The 24189-nt window shown below is 47.2% G+C and overlaps 1 protein-coding gene across 2 annotated transcripts in view; it reads left to right on the top strand.

Moving 5' to 3' along the window:
* LOC115206103 (numb-like protein) overlaps positions 1 to 24189 on the top strand; it is a 73267-nt gene that overhangs the window by 12963 nt on the left and 36115 nt on the right. Inside the window, exon 1 of one of the 2 annotated variants that reach the window (XM_029772693.1) lies at positions 16301 to 16479. The exons of the other annotated variant lie outside the window; for it this stretch is intronic. Within the exon in view, the coding sequence (XP_029628553.1) occupies positions 16439 to 16479 (41 nt within the window). The 5' untranslated portion in view covers positions 16301 to 16438. Of the gene's footprint in view, positions 1 to 16300; positions 16480 to 24189 lie in introns of those variants that run through there. 2 annotated transcript variants of the gene reach the window in all.

The following is a 24189-nucleotide window of genomic DNA, read 5'->3' as shown; positions in this document are numbered from 1 at the left end:
GAAGGTTGACGTTCTCTCCTCTCTCCTCTCCTCTCCTTTAATCTCCTCTCTGTATTGCTCTTCCTCGCTCCTCTTCTCTCCTCTTCTCCTCCTCTCCTCTCTTCTCCTCCCACTCCTCTCCTGTCTTCTCTTCTCCTCGCAGCCTGAGGAGCTGAAAGTGTCTTTTGTTGATCCCGGGCCTTTCTCCACTCTGACGCTTTGTTTTATAGCAACGAGACTAAACAACTGGTCTCTCTCTCTCTCTCACACTGGATAAGTGCTTTGACTGGCACATTCTTCTCTCTGCCCTGTTACCAGTGTACATTGACACACTGCAGCCCTGGTTTGGGATTAGTTTGGGATCAATACTGTTTTTGGAGCCCATCAAGGTCATTCAGGGAACAGGGCTCGAGTCTAAAACGCCACTGGTCAAACTGCAATCAATGTTGTTTACTACAATTACCCATTCCCTCTATTTAAGGGGTGAGTCCTCCTCTTGTAGGGTGCAGGGACGGTTCTGAACTAAACAATTTGGCTGGCCTTTTTTTTAAGTCAGCCTGTTTTTGTGTGGCACCAGATGTTCGCTCACAAATCTGGCCCCACTGGGAACAGACGTCAATTCAACGTCTATTCCACGTTGGTTCGACATAATTTCATTGAAATGACTTGGAAACAACGTTCATTCAACCAGTGTGTGCCCAGTGGGGCCTTTCTCCACGAACCCTCGACACTCTCCGTTAAATGTAGGATTGGCTAGGTGATGTGACTGGCTGCCTGTTTTTAGACTGCTGCTGCTGGGAACCCTGCTGTTCTCGTTGCCCTAGAAGATTCTGCAAGCTTTTCCCTCAGCTTCCAGTGAGAGTGCCCGGCTGGAGACAGACAGTGGAGGGAGACAGAGTCACGCTGCTTTAAAAGCTTATCGATCTCTCAGAGCTAGCCTCTCTCAGAGCTAACTCCCCTCTCTCCAACTCCCCAACAACAGACCGCCCGCCTGCCCAGGGTGAAAGCATTCCTGGCTGTCTCGCATCGCATGTGTGGGTTGGGGTCAAGGTCAGATGCTAAGAGGGACCTGGCTTGAAGGTATTTTTTGGCACGTGGGGGTGATTGTATGGAGCTCACTCGGCCTCCTTTGTTTCCCCCTCCTGTCTGGTCCCATACCCCACCTCCGCCCTTCGCCCCCAGCTGTCCCCCTCCATTAACATGACAAAGTGGCGCGGTTCTGCTCTCCATCGGGGATGCTGCTAGCTGTCATGGTGGGGCCATTTGAGCCAGCCCAGCCCTGCTGTGGGCCATCTGTGTTTGGGCCTCTACTCCTACTCTCTCCTCTCCTACTGTGAGTCACTCAGAGCAGGGCAGGGTGTGACAGAGAGTCAGACCACTGGGGCCTCCTAGAAAACCATGAGGTAATTCACATTACACCCTATCAGAGCGAGACAAAGTTAAACATGACATTGTCACTCCAACTACAGCCTTAGAGAGACGTTGTAAGAATGTTTTTAAACCAGAGCCGCATGAGGTAATGGTATGGCCCAGGCAGACACAGAAATACCCAGTCACCACTGCTTCTCCATCTTTCCACATTGAAGGGGGGGTGGGTGGATGGGAGAGGGGGGCGTGTGATGTCATAAGTGAAACCTGTTGAAGAAGAAAGTGGAACCTGTTGGAACTTGTCTGTTGATAGCATTTTGTTTTCTTCTCACAAGGCGTTTGGAGTCGGTTAACTGCTTTAGCCGATGTTGTTGGGAAATGTAGGTCCTGGATGTTTCCATACTGAATATGATGCATGGGGAATATCCTGGGGCTTGAAAGTCACACACCTTCCTCTCCTACCGCCTCCTAGCGCCATATATTTCTATACTGTTATTGATATGCACTCTTATTTCCCACCCCGTGTAGCAGTTAGTCCATCCAGTGACTAACTCTTATGCATCCCTCGTGAAAACAGCAGGGTAGCTAACCTCACACTATGTGGCTCTAGCACGGTTCAGCCTATCATATCCCAGGATTAGATTCGCACACCCTCAGTAATACATGACCTGCGCTTGACCCTTCGATGTTATTGGACCATATTTCTCTGTGCTCAGTGTTGGATGTAAATGTGGTGCCCTGGCCGGCAGTGGAAGCTTTAATTAAAAGTGAGTGGTGTTCTCTCTGAGGAGACCCTGACTTAGAAAAATGATTACTAGAACAGCCACCGGTCCACCCATCATGGGCTCATTTGACTTGAGTGGGGAATACCCAATCTAGTAATTCCATTTCGATGTGGCTGATATTTGAGAGAAGGCTAAGTGGGCTCAGTGGGGGTACTGCTCTACCAGTTGATTTCTGGGCATGTTCTACCAGACAAGCTAAATGCCTTCTATGCTCACCACATGAGAGCACCAGCTGTTCTGGATGACTGTGTGATCTCGCTCTCTGTAGCCGATGTAAGACTTTTAAAGCGGTTAACATTCGCAAGGCCGCGGGGCCAGATGGAATACCAGGACGCGTACTCAGAGCATGCGCAGACCAGTTGGCAAGTGTCTTCACTGACAACCTATCCCTGACCCAGTCTGTAATAGCAACTTGTTTCAAGCCAACCACCATATTCCCCATGCCCAAGAACACCAAGGTAATGATAGGCTGGTCATGGCTCACATCAACACCATCTTCCCAGAAACCCTAGACCCACTCCAATTCACATACCGCACCAACAGATCCACAGATGACACAATCTCTATTGCACTTCACACTGCCCTTACCTACCTGGACAAAAGGAATATCTATGTAAGAATGCTGTTCATTGACTACAGCTCAGCATTCAACACCATAGTCCCCTCCAAGCTCATCACAAAGCTCAGGACCCTGGGACTAAACACCTCCCTCTGCAACTGGATCCTGGACTTCCTGACGGACCACCTCCTGGCGGTGAGGATAAGCAACAACACATCCGCCACGCTGACCCTCAACACGGGGGACCCTCAGGGGTGTGTGCTTACTCCCCTCCTGTAACCCCTGTTCACCCACAAATGCGTGGTCGCTCACAACTCCAACACCATCATCAAGTTTGATGACGACACGATGGTGGTAGGACTGAATATCGACAATGATGAGACAGCCTATAGGGAGAAGGTCAATGACCTGGCAGTGTGGTGCCAGGACAACAACCTCTCCTTCAACATCAGCAAGACAAATGAGCTGATCGTGGACTACAGGAAACGGAGGGACGAGCACGCCCCCATCCACATCGACAGGGCTGCAGTGGAGCGGGTTGAGAGCTTCAACTTCCTCGGTGTTCGCATCACAACAGCACCTCTTCCCCCTCAGGAGGCGGAAAAGATTTGGCATGGGCACTCAGATCCTCAAAAAGTTCTACACCATTGCTGCTCCACCTTGACTAGCTGCATCACCGCTTGGTACGGCAACTGCTCGGCCTCCGACCGCAAGGCACTACAGAGGGTGGTGAGTACAGCCCTGTATATCGCTGGGGCCGAGCTCCCTGCCATCCAGGACCTCTATACCAGGCGGTGTCAGACTCTAGCCACCCAAGCCATAGACTGTTCTCTCTGGAACCAACAGGACCCTGAACAGCTTCTACCCCCAAGCCATAAGACTGCTAAACAAGACTGCTAAATAGCTAATCAAATGGCTACTCGGACTACCTGCATCGATCTCTCTTGCACTGACTATGCACATACACAAGACTCTACCGACACACACACATACTTACACTGATACCCCAAAACACACGTACACACACACTATGTTTCTCAGAGTCGTGGCTGAACAAGAACCTGGTATAATATACATTCAGCTGGTTTTTCCATCGTCAAGACAGTACAGCCATGTTGTGTATGGTTAGGAGGGAAGAGTGTGTCTCTTTGTTAACAACAGCTGGTGCACAATCTCTGCTATTAAGGAAGTCTCGAGGTACTGCTCGCCTGAGTTAGAATAGCTCATGACAAGCTGTAAACCATACTATTTACCAAGAGAGTTTTCATCTATATTCTTCAGACTATCTGCAATGACCCTTTTTCATTGTTGTTGTTTACGAAGCATGTGACGAATACCATCTTTCACACACAAAGACACACGCACACACACACACTACATACGCCCGCACACACACATAACATGCACACATGCATACTGATGCCACACATATACACCTACACACACACACTTTCCCACTCACCACAGACGCTGCTCAATTACCTCGTACCCCTGCACATCGACTCGGTACTGGTACTCCCTGTATATAGCCATGTTATTACCTCGTACCCCTGCACATCGACTCGGTACTGGTACTCCCTGTATATAGCCATGTTATTACCTCGTACCCCTGCACATCGACTCGGTACTGGTACTCCCTGTATATAGCCATGTTATTACCTCGTACCCCTGCACATCGACTCAGTACTGGTACTCCCTGGTATATAGCCATGTTATTACCTCGTACCCCTGCACATCGACTCGGTACTGGTTACTCCCTTTATATAGCCATGTTATTACCTCGTACCCCTGCACATCGACTCAGTACTGGTACTCCCTGTATATAGCCATGTTATTACCTCGTACCCCTGCACATCGACTCAGTACTGGTACTCCCTGTATATAGCCATGTTATTACCTCGTACCCCTGCACATCGACTCAGTACTGGTACTCCCTGTATCTAGCCATGTTATTACCTCGTACCCCTGCACATCGACTCAGTACTCCCTGTATATAGCCATGTTACTACCTCGTACCCCTGCACATCGACTCAGTACTGGTACTCCCTGTATATAGCCATGTATTACCTCGTACCCCTGCACATCGACTCAGTATTGGTACTCCCTGTATATAGCCATGTTATTACCTCGTACCCCTGCACATCGACTCAGTACTGGTACTCCCTGTATATAGCCATGTTATTACCTCGTACCCTGCACATCGACTCAGTATTGGTACTCCCTGTATATAGCCATGTTATACCTCGTACCCCTGCACATCGACTCTCAGTCTGGTACTCCCTGTATATAGCCATGTTATTACCTCGTACCCCTGCACATCGACTCAGTACTGGTACTCCCTGTATATAGCCATGTTATTACCTCGTACCCCTGCACATCGACTCAGTACTGGTACTCCCTGTATATAGCCATGTTATTACCTCGTACCCCTGCACATCGACTCAGTACTGGTACTCCCTGTATATAGCCATGTTATTACCTCGTACCCCTGCACATCGACTCAGTACTGGTACTCCCTGTATATAGCCATGTTATTACCTCGTACCCCTGCACATCGACTCAGTATTGGTACTCCCTGTATATAGCCATGTTATTACCTCGTACCCCTGCACATCGACTCAGTATTGGTACTCCCTGTATATAGCCATGTTATTACCTCGTACCCCTGCACATCGACTCAGTACTGGTACTCCCTGTATATAGCCATGTTATTACCTCGTACCCCTGCACATCGACTCAGTATTGGTACTCCCTGTATATAGCCATGTTATTACCTCGTACCCCTGCACATCGACTCAGTATTGGTACTCCCTGTATATAGCCATGTTATTTTGACTCTTTACCGTTTTTCGTTATTCTCTGTATATTTATTCCTTGTGTGACTATTTTCCATCTTTCTCTCTGCATAGTTGGAAAAGGACCTGTATGTAAGCATTTCACTGTCTCCACCTGTTGTTTACGAGGCAGTTGATAAACAACATGTGATTTGATGTGTGTGGGTGGGCCAAATGTAAACACACATCATCCTCTGAACTCCAGTGCATCAGGTTCTGAAAGGTTTGGTGTGTCTGACTGGGTGTGTGACTGTGTGTGGCTGGGTGTGTGACTGTGTGTGTGACGGGGTGTGTGACTGGGTGTGTGACTGTGTGTGAGACTGGGTGTGTGACTGGGTGTGTGACTGGGTGTGTGACTGGGTGTGTGACTGTGTGTGAGACTGGGTGTGTGACTGTGTGTGTGGCTGGGTGTGTGACTGTGTGTGTGACTGTGTGTGTGACGGGGTGTGTGACTGGGTGTGTGACTGGGTGTGTGACTGTGTGTGAGACTGGGTGTGTGACTGTGTGTGTGGCTGGGTGTGTGACTGGGTGTGTGACTGTGTGTGTGACGGGGTGTGTGACTGGGTGTGTGACTGTGTGTGAGACTGGGTGTGTGACTGGGTGTGTGACTGGGTGTGTGACTGGGTGTGTGACTGTGTGTGAGACTGGGTGTGTGACTGTGTGTGTGGCTGGGTGTGTGACTGTGTGTGTGACGGGGTGTGTGACTGGGTGTGTGACTGTGTGTGAGACTGGGTGTGTGACTGGGTGTGTGACTGGGTGTGTGACTGTGTGTGAGACTGGGTGTGTGACTGTGTGTGAGACTGGGTGTGTGACTGTGTGTGAGACTGGGTGTGTGACTGTGTGTGTGACGGGGAGTCTGACTGGGTGTGTGACTGTGTGTGAGACTGGGTGTGTGACTGTGTGTGTGACGGGGAGTCTGACTGGGTGTGTGACTGTGTGTGTGACGGGGAGTCTGACTGGGTGTGTGACTGTGTGTGTGGCTGGGTGTGTGACTGTGTGTGAGACTGGGTGTGTGACTGTGTGTGTGACTGTGTGTGTGACTGGGTGTGTGACTGTGTGTCAGACTGTGTGTGTGACTGTGTGTGTGACGGGGTGTCTGACTGTGTGTGTGACGGGGAGTCTGACTGGGTGTGTGACTGTGTGTGTGACTGTGTGTGGGTGAGGAAGGGTTTTCAGAATCCTAATACTTTTTGTCTCTCAGTCCCTGTTTCTGTCTCTCTCATTCGCTCAGCTTGGCCTTGTCTCATTCCCCTGTCTCTACCTCGCTGTCATCTCTCTCTATTTCTCTCATCCCTCTCTGTCTCTCACTCTGCTCTGATCCTGGTCAGGAATAGGTCTTGTTGCTGTAAACACTGGCACGTTTCCTCTTCAGCACAAGGTTGTGTTTGCATTCTGTTTTTTTCTTCTCATCTCATCTCAAGTGTAAGCAGTGCCAGCCTCATCAGAGAGGAGTAAAGTCCCAGAAGGCCCAAAGGATTAGGAGACAAATACCCGACAAATTGGGAAAGACCTCATCAGCACTAGCAGCAATTTGAAGCAGCAGCAGGTCCAAAGTGGTAGAGAGAGAGAAATAGAGAGAGAGAGAGAGAGAGAGAGAGAGAGAGAGAGAGAGAGAGAGAGAGCTGCTCTTGGGTTATTTCTGTTGTTCACTCTCTCTCCCTCGCTTTTTCCTCCCCAAGCCTCATCTCTTTCCCCAACAGCCATCACTACTCACTCTCTAACCCCCCCCCCCCCCCCCCCCCCCCCCTCTCTCTCTCTCTCTCTATTTATTTCTCTCCCCGTAAGCCCATGCTACAGGGAGAGAGAGAAAGAGTTGCCATGGGAGCCGGTTGCCATGCAGCAGAGTGAGGTTTGCAGAGTGGTTGGGGGTGGAGGGTGGCGAGGGGGAGGGGAGTGTGGGGGGAGAGAGGATGTGGGTTGGAGAGAAGGCTGTGTTGTGTGGAGAGCAGCTAGAGGTCTGCCAGCGTGACAGACCCCGGGTGCCACTGCCATTATACTCAGGCTCCCCACCAAACAGCATCAAACACCGCAGAACTGGGAGAAAAATAAAACAGGAGAACGCAGGCAGGAAGGAGGGAGGCTAAAGATGATCTAGTAGCAAGGTGTACAGTTGTGAGAGGGACTGAAAGAGGAGAAATATAGGGCTGTACTCTGTCGCTACGACATGCAGTCAGAGGTTTGTCTAACACTCCAGTCCTCAGGTGCTGAAAACCTTGCCTGATAGATTACTCAACATCAACATAGGCTGGGGGCTCCCCTCCATGGCTATTCTCTGAAAACTGTACCATATGCAGAACTGCAGCCGTCTGCAATAACCTGCCTTGTGGACACAATTAGAGGTTGAGTGGCCCTCATGTAATAGTTCTAATGTGTGTGTGTGTGTGTGTGTTTCTGTGTGTCTGTGTGTGTGTGTGTGTGTGTGTGTGTGTGTGTGTGTGTGTGTGTGTGTGTGTGTGTGTGTGTGTGTGTGTGTGTGTGTGCAGAGCACTGGTGTTGTAAATCAGGTCTCAGGCTCGCTGCTGCCCTTTTGTTAACCCACCAGACATGTGACCCAATTCGGTCTGCCTGCCCCCTCCGCCCGCACGCACGCACACACACACACACACACACACACACACACACACACACACACACACACACACACACACACACACACACACACACACACACACACACACACACACACACACACATCAATCCTCTCTCTCTCTTGGCAATTTTCAGGCGAGACCCACAGATTATTTACTAGAAAGAGAGGCTGGAGCATTTCCTTTAGGGTTGGTTGGTGCTGTTAAATAGTCTGCATTCTGAATGTTTTGGGAAAGAGGTACACTCATACTCACACACTTCTCTGTCCTCCATAGTCTTTGACCAGATTGGTGACAATGTGTCTTTGTAGTGGGGAACAGAACAGGCTTTTGGTTGTAAAGGGGGAAAGAGGGAGAGATAGGCATTGAACGGAGCCACACATGGATCCCAGGGATTTTTAGATGAGTGTCTGGACTTGGCTCTGGCCAGCACTGGACTGGACAGTGGGGCTGTGTCCCGAAGCTCAGAAGATGATTGGACAGGAGGAGAATCACGTGTTATTTGCTTCTGTGGGCTTAGCTGATTGGAGAGGAAAACAAGTATCTGATTTGTGACAATAAGTTGGAAAGTTGAGCTATCTCTCATACAGTGTGGCTGACAGGAATTTTGGATCAAACTATTCCCAGACAATTGATACACACACTTGACACGAGCCTGGCTGAAAGCACACTTACACTGGAGCTCATCCATGCACATAATGTTTGAATCATAGTAGCACAGCAACACAAGTCAACTGCATACATAGTTACTCTCAAACTGGCCCAGTGTATCTTTAGTGTACTGTGTCCGTATGCTTCTAGCAGGATACTGCATTTGAGTGTGGAAGTACTTTGTGTGCACACACTTGCTGTTGAGGTTTGGGAAATGCCTGTGGCTTGTGGTATGTTTCAGGAAATGACATCATCCAGCAACAGTTGGTGCAGGTTTCTAATTTCCATCCCAAACCCATGGAAATAGTTTGTCTGTTTGGGCTTGCCATAATGTTGGAAGAATCATTTGCAATAAAGACGAATACAACAAGAAAACACAGGGCTATATTGTTTTCATAGACTGTGTATAGAAGAAGAACCAAAGTTTGTCTCAAATCTCGAAGAGGATGATGTAAGGAGGGAGAGAGGAAGAGGGGGAGAGGAGGAGGGAGGGGGAGGGGGAGACAGGAGGAGAGAGGAGGAGAAGGGAGAGAGGAGGAGAAGGGGGAGACAGGAGGAGAGAGGAGGAGAAGGGAGAGAGGAGGAGGGAGGGAGGGAGAGAGGAGGAGGGAGATGAGAGGAGCAGGGAGATGAGAGGAGGAGGGAGAGAGGAAGAGGGGGAGAGGAGGAGGGAGGGGGAGGGGGAGACAGGAGGAGAGAGGAGGAGAAGGGAGAGAGGAGGAGAAGGGGGAGACAGGAGGAGAGAGGAGGAGAAGGGAGAGAGGAGGAGGGAGGGAGGGAGAGAGGAGGAGGGAGATGAGAGGAGCAGGGAGATGAGAGGAGGAGGGAGAGAGGAAGAGAGAGAGGAGGGAGATGAGAGGATGAGGGAGAGAGGAGGGAGATGAGAGGAGCAGGGAGATGAGAGGAGGAGGGTGAGAGGAAGAGAGGGAGGAGGGAGATGAGAAGAGGAGGGAGAGAGGAGGGAGATGAGAGGAGGAGGGAGAGAGGAAGAGAGAGAGGAGGAGGGAGATGAGAGAGGAGGGAGATGAGAGGAGCAGGGAGATGAGAGGAAGAGTGAGAGAGGAGGAACTAGATGAGAGGATGAGGGAGAGAGGAGGGAGATGAGAGGAGGAGGGAGATGAGAGGAGCAGGGAGATGAGAGGAGGAGGGTGAGAGGAAGAGAGGGAGGAGGGAGATGAGAAGAGGAGGGAGAGAGGAGGGAGATGAGAGGAGGAGGAAGAGAGGAAGAGTGAGAGAGGAGGAACTAGATGAGAGGAGGAGGCAGAGAGGAGGGAGATGAGAGGAGGAGGGAGAGAGGAAGAGAGGGAGGAGGGAGATGAGAAGAGGAGGGAGAGAGGAGGGAGATGAGAGGAGGAGGGAGAGAGGAAGAGAGAGAGGAGGAGGGAGATGAGAGAGGAAGGAGATGAGAGGAGGAGGGAGATGAGAGGAGCAGGGAGATGAGAGGAGGAGGGAGAGAGGACGAGTGAGAGAGGAGGAACTAGATGAGAGGAGGAGGGAGAGAGGAGGGAGAGAGTTGTGAGAGGAGATGAGGATTCGCTGACTGATAAAAAAAGGGAAAGCGAAGAAAAGCGATGCCTATAGGAGAGAGAACAAGCCGAGTCTGTTCAATGAAAAGAACTGACACAGAGTTTGAGAATGGGGAGATGAGATGAGCACTTTCAGAAAACCTTGTACTCAGATTTTAACTGATAATGTGAGTCTGACTTGAATTTGTACAAGGCTTAGTGATTTATTGTGTTATATTTTGATACTGTGTTGCTGCCTACCGTGAGAATATGTACGTTTTTGAATTTGCGGTGGAATGTTTGTGTAGCCTATATTGTGCTAGCAAAATAGGTGCACAAATACCACGGGGCACACCACATCATTTCAACGTGGAAATGTGGGTAATATTTGGTTGAGACGTTGATCAATGAGATTTCAACCTTTATTCACCCACTCAAAAAGACAGACAGAAGTTTGTTGAATTCCAAATGTGTTATCACTATGCTTTCAACCATCTAAAAGCACAACCAAATTCCAATAGAAAAACAATGTCAGATTTTTGGTTTAGTTGTCATGTAAATGTGTTATAACTTCGCTTTCAACCATTTAAAAGCACAGCAAAGTACAAATGGGAATACAATGTCAGATATTTTGTATTTATACAACAGATTCATGTGTCACTTTGCGTCATCTAATAGCAAAACCAAATGACCTGGATTGCAGTGGAGATTACATTAAAACTACTCGATGCTTTTCGAGATTCTGCGCAGATTATTCTAGAAATATTGTGAAGATCTCCACAGACCTGCGACCTTTGCATGATATCTTGAACCTGCCCACGCTCTATGATTACATATGAAGACATTTATAGTTACATAACCTCAAAATGTGGCCATGGATGTGTTACTATTTTTAAGGTTGAATAAATACCGTTAAATTAGTTTGTTAAAGATAGATAGGCTACTTAAAGTATTGTAAAAGTGATATTGATTGTGCAACGAAATTTCAACATTTGACGGAGATGTATTTTTTGTGTCTGACTTAGTCTGGCTTTAATTCCAGTTTGTTTACAAATGAATAACTGATATGTTGGATTCACGTCTCCATCTCAACCAAAAATACAAGTTAAAGAATAGGACTAAATGTAATCACACTTTATTTAAAGTGCCTTTAAAGTGTGATCTGATTTATTCCTATTCTTTAACTAATATGTTGGACATGAATCCAACATATTAGTTAACAACTTGAAGATTACATTTGAAATCAAACAAAGCTTGAAACCGTAGGCCTTTATGTATTGTCTATATTTAGTTCAACCCTGGGTTAAATTGAAACAACAGCTGTTGATGACTTAGCAAATCCGATATAGGCTTAAATATGGATGATATATGACTTAGAAAGTATGTTTAGATTTCATTTTCTCTGTTAAACCTACCCTTTGGAATCACTTCGATAACAACAGGGAATCTAGTTATTAAGAAATCGCTCAATAATCATTCTCACAATAGCACATTGGTAATAGTCAGTGACAAAAGTTAAGCAGGGTTGCTGCCTATCCTATTGTTTCGTTTTTCTGATAGTGGATATAACGTTGAAGATCTGATGTTGTTTCAAAGGTACAAATTCAACATATTTTATAAAAGGTTTGTTGCACCCTCCCTCAATTGGTTACCATGATGACATAATCCCGTGGTTGAAATTTCACCCTCAAAACAACAGTTGAAAGCTTTTTTCAAATCCAATGCATTTCCCATGTAGATTCCATGTCACAATATGTTGACAAATTACGTTAAAACAACGTTGACTCAACCAGTTTGTGCCCAGTGGGATGTGTATTGTGGATTTGCATGGTAGTGCATGCGAGTCTGTCATGTTTTTTTCACAAGCACAAATTATTTAGTATCCAGCGTTTGTACAGCACAGGAGGTTGGTGGCACCTTAATTGGGGAGGACATGCTCCTAATAATGGATGGGGCGGACCAGGTGGAATGGTATCAAATACATCAAACACATGGTTTCCATGTGTTTGATGCCATTCCATTCGATCCGTTCCAGACAGTATTATGAGCCGTCCTTCCCTCAGCAGCCTCCTGTGATCTTCAGGCAGGCTATTTGATCATAATTGTTTTGGCTGTTCGTGAGTGCGTATGTGTGTGCTTGTGCGTGTCTGTTGGTTCATGGTCATGAAAGAATATGTCTACCACCGCAGGTCCTGTGCTTACTCTAGCATAGTAAAACATCAGTAAAACATTCGAGTTTACACGTTGTGCCACCACACATAAACACACAGTATTGAGGCCACTCAATAGTGGAACATCAGAGTACACAGACAGCTTTGTTTTCGTGAATTTGGGGATTGTTTGGGAAGTAAAAATGTACACTGCATTCGGAAAGTATTCAGACCCCTTGACTTTTTCCACATTTTGTTACGTCAGACTTATTCTAAAATGGATTAAATTGTTTTTTTCCCCCTCGCCAATCTACCACAATACCCAATAATGACAAATCAGAAACAGGTTTTTAGAAATGTTTGCAAATGTAAAAAAAATTATAATAATGAAATATCACATTTACATAAGTATTCAGACCCTTGACTCAGTACTTTGTTGAAGCACGTTTGGCAGCGATTACCGCCTTGAGTCTTCTTGGGTATGACACTACAAGCTTGGCACACCTGCATTTGGGGAGTTTCTCCCATTCTCTGCAGATCCTCTCAAGCTCTGTCAGGTTGGATGGGGAGCATCGCTGCACAGCTATTTCCATTCAAAATCCTATTATCCCTAACCCCTAACCCTAAACCTTAACCCTAATCTTAACTTTAACCCCACCCAAACCCTAAACCTAACCCTTCAAATTTGTTTTCCTACCTTGTCAGGACATTGTGGTGACTTGTCAGGACATTGTGGTGACTTGTCAGGACTTTGTGGTTTTGATAATGTAGGAAAACATGTACACACACACCAAGCCAGCTCTACTGGTGGGCCCTCATTTGGGTCACGAGAAATTGGGACAGGTTCAATTAAAAACACAGAGCAATCAATGCTCACAATGCCTAGGGCTCACGGTCTAGCACTCCACACCGCCCCACGCCACACCACACCACACCACCCAACGCCACACCACACTGCCCCACACCACACCACCCAACGCCACACCACACCGCCCCACGCCACACCACACCACCCCACACCACACCACACCACCCAACGCCACACCACACCACACCGCCCCACGCCACACCACACCGCCCCACACCACCCAACACCACACCACACCGCCCCACGCCACACCACACCACACCACACCGCCCCACGCCACACCACACCACCCAACGCCACACCACACCACCCCATGCCACACCACACCGCCCCACGCCACACCACACCGCCCCACGCCACACTACACCACACCACACCACACCGCCCCACGCCACACCACACCGCCCCACGCCACGCCACGCCACACCACACCACACCGCCCCACGCCACACCATACCACCCAACGCCACACCACACCACCCCATGCCACACCACACCGCCCCACGCCACACCACACCGCCCCACGCCACACTACACCACACCGCCCCACGCCACACCACACCGCCCCACGCCACGCCACACCACACCGCCCCACGCCACGCCACACCACACCGCCCCACGCCACACTACACCACCCCACGCCACACCACACCGCCCCACGCCACACTACACCGCCCCACGCCACACTACACCACACCGCCCCACACCACACCGCCCCACACCACGCCACACCACACCGCCCCACGCCACACCACACCGCCCCACGCCACACTACACCACACCGCCCCACGCCACGCCACACCACACCGCCCCACGCCACACTACACCACACCACACCATACCAGGCTGCATGGCTATTTCTGTGTGGGTAAAACCTCTACTTCAGGGATAGACAACTAGATTCAGCTGCGGGACAATTTTTGTCATTGGGGATGGACAGAGGGCTGGAACATAATTATAATCATTTTTACACCTCAAATTGACCACAACTAAGCCCAAAAAGAGATTGTATTTGAAAATAACAATAATTATATACCTTGATTAGATTGAGACACAATCACATATGTCTCTTTCTTTAATTGTGGGAATACTTGGGAAAATATTTCCTAAATTAAACACATTTTTATATGAATTCCTGGTGATTTTACAATCTTTTTTTACCCAAAACTAAAATCCCCCAAAATATATATACAGTATTTTTTGTTTACAAAAAACCTTGATGGGGGGGGGGGTGCAATAAAAATCACTCACCAGACGGTTTTGGCTTGCAGGCCGCCGGTTTGCCGTCCCCTGCTCTACTCCAGGATTCCATGGGGAAAAAGAAGAACCATCAAGATCCTGTATTCTAATTCCTAATTCTATGGGAAAAACACACCACACTTTTAAATGGAATCCACAGGGCAAGATTACTCATAGTTTGTTTTCAGACTGTTTTGCCGGTTTTCCATATATTTTTTTTTACCTTTATTTAACTAGGCAAGTCAGTCAAGAACAAATTCTTATTTTATAATGACGGCCTACCCTGGCCAAACCCTCCCCTTACCCGGACGATGCCGGGCCAATTGTGTGCGCCCTATGGGACTCCCAATCACAGCCGGTTGTCATACAGCCCGAGATCGAACCAGGGTCTGTAGGGATGACTCTAGCACTGAGATGCAGTGCCTTATACCGCTGCACCACTCGGGAGCTAATGTTGCCATTTTTGGTTGAATTTCTACAATTCATTTAGGTGTGCACTCTAGTTAGCTCCATAGAAAAAGAATGACTAGATTCTAATTGTATGGTTAGCCCCAGTGCAATCAACAGCAAGAACAGGGCTCTGGTGAGTGGTGAATAGCCAAGCTAGTGTTACCACGGGAATGATTAGGGTGTGATGTGAGGTTAAAACACTGGGTGATTGAATTCTTTGGAAGCCATTTTTGTCAGCTAAGGAGGAATCTGAGCAGTATGTGTTCCCATCCAGCCTGTGAGGTCATTGTGTTCGATAACTATACCATTAATAGGCTTATGGGAGAGCTCAGCCCACCGCTGTACGCTTTGCCCACAGGGAATTATCAAGCTGATCTCCCTATATGACACAACACAGATGAACACCCTTTCTTTCTGTCTGTCTCCCATTCTATGTAGCTATCTGCCTCTATCTCTCTCTCCTGTCTCCCTTAGTAATTCTGTCATCTCTATCTCTCTTCCTTTGTCCTCCTCTCACGCACTGTCTATTTTTATAGGTCTAGCTATCTCTCGTTCCCTCGTTCTCTCCCTTCACCTCTCTCTTCTCCAGCTGTAGATATACCAACAATAGAGGAGCAGAGAGAGGGAGAGGGAGAGAGGGAGGGGGAGTGACAGAGAGAGAAAGGTGTTGGTTGCTTGTCTCTGTCTTTGAGTCTGGGTGTCTTTGTGTTTGGAGCAGTCAAGTGCTTAGTGAATGAGTGGCTCCCAGGCTGCAGCCAGAGGTGAACGTGTGACCAGCCTCCAGGCTGAGGCTGCCTGGTCAGAAACCCCTCCCCTCCTGATCCATCCCAAGCCCCTGCCTGCAGCCTCCAGCCTCACTGGCCATCGCAGATGGACGGATGAAACTGTGTCAGCGCCCGCCGTAGCTAGCCTAATCACCCCCCCCTCACTCCTCTCTCATCCTCTCTCATTCTCCACATCTCTCTGTGTCTCTCTGTCTGTCCTCTTCATCCTCCCAATCCCTGCTCCCCTCTCGGACAGGTTTTGGAGAGGCTGAAACCAAACCGTCCCTCCCACTGGCAATTCAGACAGGAATGTGTGTGTGTGTGTGTGTTAGAGAAACACATACATATTACACACACACAGTGACAGGGGGCTGTGTGCATGTGTGAATGTGTCGGTCACCTTTTCTCCAAGTTAATCCCTTAAGAAGAAGTGTGGTTCTCTCTCTCTTCTCTCCCTCTCTCTCTCTCTCTCTCTCTCTCTCTCTCTCTCTCTCTCTCTCTCTCTCTCGCTCTCCGATCCCCGAGCAGATTTTCATCACATGTTCTGTTAGTTTAGTTCTCCTCTGCCGCTGCGAGTATCAGGGCGTTCTCTTTTTCTCATTTTTGAACACCCATCATCGTCGTCATCATTGTCATTGTCTCTCCACTTCTTCTACTACTCTCTGCTCTGCCTCTTCTTCTGCTTTCACTGGTCTGAGATGAGTTTGAGCGCTGAGATGGAGGAGGCCATCGAGCTAAGGTGAGTGTTTGTGGCTGGGGGGGATAACTTTAGGATACAGTAAGTAGATAGGCTGATGTGTTACAGTACGGTAGTGATTGTCCATCTGTTCTCCTCTCTACGCCGACCCTATCTACCATAGCTGTGAACACAGGTCAATAGCCTAGCGCTAGCGTGTCTGTAGTTAGAGATAGCATTAGCCTCAGTTATTATTGGCCATAGCCATTTCAGCAGCTGTCGAAACTGATGGGGCGTCTACTAGCTTATTCCAAGAGCTTATAGTCTTAGCAGCTGTATTAGCCCCCGCGCCCATATGGAGCAGATTAAAGTCTCAGTTGATATGCCAAAAAAAACAACATTTGTTTATGTGCCGAGTGTGCGGCATTAAATGTTTAGGGATGTTTTCATAGCAGAAAAGGATGACCCTTAGTCATCTTACCACTACCACAGAAGAACAAGAAGTAACGCCAGCAAAAGCCATGCAGCCAAGTTAAACAGCCACAGGAGGAAAGCGGGACTGTTTTCTCTGTTTGAGTGATTGGCAAATGCAACACTTCTCTAATGTTGAGACGAGAGAGAAAAGAGAGGCGTTTTCACACGTTGTTTCCTGTGTGTGAAATGTGAGTGCTGTCTGCACACTTGCTCTTGTATCACCCAACCCTCACGTTTTCACACGTTGTTTCCTGTGTGTGAAATGTGAGTGCTGTCTGCACACTTGCTCTTGTATCACCCAACCCTCACGTTTTCACACGTTGTTTCCTGTGTGTGAAATGTGAGTGCTGTCTGCACACTTGCTCTTGTATCACCCAACCCTCACGTTTTCACACGTTGTTTCCTGTGTGTGAAATGTGAGTGCTGTCTGCACACTTGCTCTTGTATCACCCAACCCTCACGTTTTCAGACGTTGTTTCCTGTGTGTGAAATGTGAGTGCTGTCTGCACACTTGCTCTTGTATCACCCAACCCTCACGTTTTCAGACGTTGTTTCCTGTGTGTGAAATGTGAGTGCTGTCTGCACACTTGCTCTTGTATCACCCAACCCTCACGTTTTCAGACGTTGTTTCCTGTGTGTGAAATGTGAGTGCTGTCTGCACACTTGCTCTTGCCTGAATGACTCCTTGGGATTAGGCAGCTTGTGGTGGACGTCTAGCCTGGGTCTAGCCTGGGTCTAGCCTGGGCAGACAAGGCATGGTAAAGAGGAGAGCGAGGATAGCATGCCGATAGGTCTGAGTGGTCTTCACATGCCTGCCACAGTTTTACATTAGCCCTGGGAGTGACCCCCCCCCCCCCCACACCCACACACACACACACATACACACACACACTCACACTCTGGACCAGCTGGACCGCCCACGGCAGCCATACCCACTCTCTATCTCTCTCTGCCCGCCACCAAGGGCACAGGGGGATCGTTTTTGTTGTTAATCTCCATGTCTTTCATCGGGTCTTGGAGCAAACACACACAGACAAGCTTGTGTATCTCATCTTCACTCAGAGGCCGTTGGCTGAGGGCTTAGCCTGTGTTTGTGAAGAAAGGGAGGGACAGAGGAAAGAGGAGTGTGACTAAGCTATGAAGGCACAGCTGTGTGTTGGGGAGGGACATTAAACAGTCTTGGGGTAGAATTTACCCCACCCACACAGATAAGTCAAAAATATTCTGATTTTGTAGCAGGTCTGTGAGATGAGAAAAGGTGACATGGCACATAGGTTCTACTTGCACCACATGGCTCGTTGGCATAGAACGTCTTTCACATTGCAAACAGATACCATACCGTATTACCGTTACCCTTTAGCTTGTTATTCCCAAGCCTCAAAGCTCCCTAACAGGTCTCACTGTGGTTGCGTCCCAAATCAGCACCCTATTCCCTATGTAGTGCACTACTTGGGCCTTGGTCAAAAGTAGTGCACTGCATAGGGAATAGGCTGCCATTTGAGACACATCCACGTGTCTCTCTTTCTCTCGGTGATCTTATCCGAAAGGCAAAGACAATACTGGATCATTGTTGGTCTCAAGTTGCTTCTGTCCTGTTTGATATTCATGTCCTTGCTGAGTCATGGTTTTGACTTGGCAGAGATGCAGGGAAGTGATTGGGAAAGCAGATTGATTTGTGGCCAGAAAATGAAATGGCATTGCTTAGACTCTGCTGTTGTTTCTTTACTGTATATACATTATGATAAATGCTTTTGATAAATTGGCACTAAATACCTATGACTGTAATAGGAAGTCAATTTGCTCTCTCCTAGTTAGCAGTATGTATGCTTGGTAGTACTGGTCTTGGTGAGTGTATGTTTGAGAACTGGAAAGTCACTATGGAAATTCCAACTCGGCCTTGGCAGTTAGCACACTCACTCAACCCCTCCTTCTTCTTCTTCTTCTCCTTCTTCTTCTTCTTCTCCTTCTTCTTCTTCTTCGTCTTCTTCTTCTTCTCCTTCTTCTTCTTCTTCTTCTTCTCCTTCTTCTCCTTCTTCTTCTTCTCCTTCTTCTTCTTCTTCTTCTTCTTCTTCTTCTTCTTCTTCTTCTTCTTCTTCTCCTTCTTCTTCTTCTTCGTCTTCTTCTTCTTCTCCTTCTTCTTCTTCTTCTTCTTCTTCTTCTTCTTCTTCTTCTTCTTCTTCTTCTTCTTCTCCTTCTTCTTCTTCTTCTTCTCCTTCTTCTTCTTCTTCTTCTTCTTCTTCTTCGATGATGTGTATACAGTGCCTTGCGAAAGTATTCGGCCCCCTTGAACTTTTCGACCTTTTGCCACATTTCAGGCTTCAAACATAAAGATATAAAACTGTAATTTTTTGTGAAGAATCAACAACAAGTGGGACACAATTATGAAATGGAACGAAATTTATTGGATATTTCAAACTTTTTTAACAAATAAAAAACTGAAAAATTGGACGTGCAAAATTATTCAGCCCCTTTACTTTCAGTGCAGCAAACTCTCTCCAGAAGTTCAGTGAGGATCTCTGAATGATCCAATGTTGACCTAACTGACTAATGATGATAAATAGAATCCACCTGTGTGTAATCAAGTCCCCGTATAAATGCACCTGCTCTGTGATAGTCTCAGAGGTCCGTTTAAAGCGCAGAGAGCATCATGAAGAACAAGGAACACACCAGGCAGGTCCGAGATACTGTTGTGGAGAAGTTTAAAGCCGGATTTGGATACAAAAAGATTTCTCAAGCTTTAAACATCCCAAGGAGCACTGTGCAAGCGATAATATTGAAATGGAAGGAGTATCAGACCACTGCAAATCTACGAAGACCCGGCCGTCCCTCTAAACTTCCAGCTCATACAAGGAGAAGACTGATCAGAGATGCAGCCAAGAGGCCCATGATCACTCTGGATGAACTACAGAGATCTACAGCTGAGGTGGGAGACTCTGTCCATAGGACAACAATCAGTCGTATACTGCACAAATCTGGCCTTTATGGAAGAGTGGCAAGAAGAAAGCAATTTCTTAAAGATATCCATAAAAAGTGTCGTTTAAAGTTTGCCACTAGCCACCTGGGAGACACACCAAACATGTGGAAGAAGGTGCTCTGGTCAGATGAAACCAAAATCAAACTTTTTGGCAACAATGCAAAACGTTATGTTTGGCGTAAAAGCAACACAGCCCATCACCCTGAACACACCATCCCCACTGTCAAACATGGTGGTGGCAGCATCATGGTTTGGGCCTGCTTTTCTTCAGCAGGGGCAGGGAAGATGGTTAAAATTGATGGGAAGATGGATGGAACCAAATACAGGACCATTCTGGAAGAGAACCTGATGGAGTCTGCAAAAGACCTGAGACTGGGACAGAGATTTGTCTTCCAACAAGACAATGATCCAAAACATAAAGCAAAATCTACAATGGAATGGTTCACAAATAAACATATCCAGGTGTTAGAATGGCCAAGTCAAAGTCCAGACCTGAATCCAATTGAGAATCTGTGGAAATAACTGAAAACTGCTGTTCACAAACGCTCTCCATCCAACCTCACTGAGCTCGAGCTGTTTTGCAAGTAGGAATGGGCAAAAATTTCAGTCTCTCGATGTGCAAAACTGATAGAGACATACCCCAAGCGACTTACAGCTGTAATCGCAGCAAAAGGTGGCGCTACAAAGTATTAACTTAAGGGGGCTGAATAATTTTTCACGCCCAATTTTTCAGTTTTTTATTTGTTAAAAAAGTTAGAAATATCCAATAAATTTCGTTCCACTTCATGATTGTGTCCCACTTGTTGTTGATTCTTCACAAAAAAATACAGTTTTATAACTTTATGTTTGAAGCCTGAAATGTGGCAAAAGGTCGAAAAGTTCAAGGGGGCCGAATACTTTCGCAAGGCACTGTATATAATGGAAACAGAGAGCAGAACATCCCATGCTCGCTCGCACGCACACACACACACACACACACACACACACACACACACACACACACACACACACACACACACACACACACACACACTGAAGCGACCCCACCCACATACACACGCAGAAGGTTATTTTGACCTGTAGCCTTACAGAATAGCAAGACGTAGTTTAATGTGCCATACATTTCAGTAGAATCAGGAAGAGCTCTGAGCTGTAAATTTTACTAATCTTCTGGAGAGAAAAATGCTGCCTTTGCACAAACAAGACAAATACTAATAAGGCATATTTAATGCCTTTCAGCGTTATGACTTATGCATTTAACATTTGTTTGTTTTTTTGCACCCTCCCTCACGCTAGCTGTTTGCGCTTCAAATGTGTCTCCACGGCCATAAATAATCAATAGCGTGACAACTTTAAACGTATTCCCATGACTGTGTTGTTGTGTTCAGTACCAATATGGTGCTCTATTAGTGGGTTTGTGAAACTACTTCCAGAGAGTCCTACCACCTCACCTGTTGTCGTGGTGATGCACCTTATGCATGTACTTTATATGCTGAGGAATCCCAGAGACCAGCAGAGCAGAGCAGAGCAGAGCAGTGTGAGTGACAGGCAGTCAGAGACCAGGGCAGGGCATCACTCATTATACTAACTGACTAACTCACTGACCAGCCTGTGGCTCAGTCTAATTGAGTCCGGGCCTTGGACCTTCTAAGCAGGGGTCTTCCCAGTTCCCAGAAGCCCCTCGGCCTGTGGCTTCTTCTTCCTAATTGCATTAGATCCACAGGAAGGGCTGATTGTGTGTTTGTATCGCAGCCTGTTTAAAGCAAATTATGTCCGTTGCCAAGCCGAGGTACAGTACATCAACTACTTGACCACCCAAACTTATGCCCTGTGTGTTCTGACTCCCACACCCATCCGGGTCAAGGCTGTTTGGAAGTGTGGGGGAGAAGGAGGATATGTGTGAGTATGAGTGTGTGTATTAATGTGTGTGCTGCGTGCGATGTGTGTGTTTGTTGTTCCCTGTGGTTGTGTTGTGTCAGAGGTTATACAGTGCATTCTGAAAGTATTCAGACCCCTTGACTTTTTCCACATTTTGTTATGTTACAGCCTTATTCTAAAATTGATAAAATTGTTTTTTCCCCCTCATCAATCTACACGTAATACCCCATAATTAAAAAGTAAAAACGGGTTTTTATACATTTTTGCAAATGTATAAAAAAAAAACCTGGAAACATCACATTTGCATAAGTATTCAGACCCTTTACTCAGTACTTTGTTGAAACACCTTTGGCAGCGATTACAGCTTTGAGTCTTCTTGGGTATGACGCTACAAGCTTGGCACACCTGTGTTTGGGGAGTTTCTCCCATTCTTATCTGCAGATCCTCTCAAGCTCTGTCAGGTTGGATGGGGAGCGTCGCTGCACAGCTATTTTCAGGTCTCGCCAGAGATGTTCGATCGGGTTCAAGTCCAGGCTCTGGCTGGGCCACTCAAGGACATTCAGAGACTTGTCCCAAAGCCACTCCTGCGTTGTCTTGGCTGTGTGCTTAGGGTTGTTGTCCTGTTGGAAGGTGAACCTTTGCCCCAGTCTGAGGTCCTGAGCGCTCTGGAGCAGGTTTTCATCAAGGATCTCTCTGTACTTAGCTCCGTTCATCTTTCCCTCAATACTGACTAATCTCCCAGTCCCTGCCGTGAAAAACATCACTACAGCATGATGCTGCCACCATGCTTCACCGTAGGGATGGTGCCAGGTTTCCTCTAGATGTGACGCTTGGCATTCAGGCGAAATAGTTCAATTTTGGTTTCATCAGACCAGAGAATCTTGTTTCTCATGGTCTGAGAGTCCTTTAGGTGCTTTTTGGCAAATTCCAAGTGGGCTGTCATGTGCCTTTTACTGAGAAGTGGTTTCCGTCTGGCCACTCTACCATAAAGGCCTGATTGGTGGAGTGCTGCAGAGATGGTTGTCCTTCTGGAAGGTTCTCCCATCTCCACAGAGGAACTCTGGAGCTCTGTCGGAGTGAACATCAGGTTCTTGGTCACCTCCCTGACCAAGGCCCTTCTACCCCCGATTGCTCAGTTTGGCTGGGCAGCCAGCTCTAGGTAGAGTCTTGGTGGTTCCAAACTTCTTCCATTTAAGAATGATGGAGGCCATTGTGTTCTTGGGGCCCTTCATGCTGCAGAAATGTTTTGGTACCCTTCCCCAGATCTCAGCCTCAGCACAATCCTTTCTCGGAGCTCTACAGACAATTCCTTCAACCTAATGGCTTGGTTTTTGCTCTGACATGCATTGTCAACTGTGTGCCTTTCCAAATCATGTCCAATCAATTGAATTTACCACAGGTGGAGTCCAATCAAGTTGTAGAAACATCTCAAGGATGATCAATGGAAACAGTATGCACCTGAGCTCAATTTTGAGTCTCATAGCAAAGGGTCTGAATACTTATCTAAATAATTTAAAATTGTAACATTTTATTTTAATTTTTTTTATACGTTCGCCAAAATTTATGAAAAGCTGTTATTACTTTGTCATTATGGGGTACTGTGTGTAGATTTATAAAGAATAAATATAATTTAAATCCATTTTAGAATAATGCTGTAACGTAACAAAATGTGGAAAAAGGGAATGGGTCTGAATACTTTCCGAATGCACTGTATTTCAGTATAACCTACCTCACATCAGAGTCCACAGTCCTGCTTGTCGCCCACACTGCCATCACAGCCTACGCAAGGCATGCATGGTTCATATTACCGTGTTGGAGGGTGACTGAATTACGGCATGGCCTAACTGATGTGGAATGAGAGAGAGTGTCTGCTGGAAGAACTATGAGAGGGGATGGAGAGAGAGACAGGGACAGAGAGAGAGGTGCTATAGAGTAAGTGTGAAGGTGGAATGATGTATGGTGGGGAATGAGGAGATTATTATTATTTATTTTTTAACCCTTATTTTACTGGGTAAATTGACTGAGAACACATTCTCATTTACAGCAACAACCTGGGGAATAGTTACGGGGGGGGGGGGGGGGGGGGGTGTAAACTGGGGACGATTTGGTGACTGTGATGGTATAAGAGCCAGATTGGGAATTTAGCCAGGACACCAGGGTTAACACCCCTACTCTTATGATAAGTGCCATGGGATCTTTAGTGACCACAGAGAGTCAGGACACCTTTTTAATGTCCCACCCGAAAGACGGCACCCTACACAGGGCAATGTCCCCAATCACCGCCCTGGGTCATTGGGATATTTTCTTTAGACCAGAGGAAAGGGTGCCTCCTACTGGCCCTCGACTTGCAATGTTTAGTTACACAATGATGGGTGAGAGAGTGGTGCTATGTTATGGATGGGGGTACCTCAGACAGTCGCTAGCATAGTGACAGTGGTGGAGAGAGC

This window comes from Salmo trutta, chromosome 13 (assembly GCF_901001165.1).
Source record: "Salmo trutta chromosome 13, fSalTru1.1, whole genome shotgun sequence".
NCBI lineage: Eukaryota > Metazoa > Chordata > Actinopteri > Salmoniformes > Salmonidae > Salmo > Salmo trutta.
This window is presented reverse-complemented; position numbering and strand designations above follow the sequence as displayed.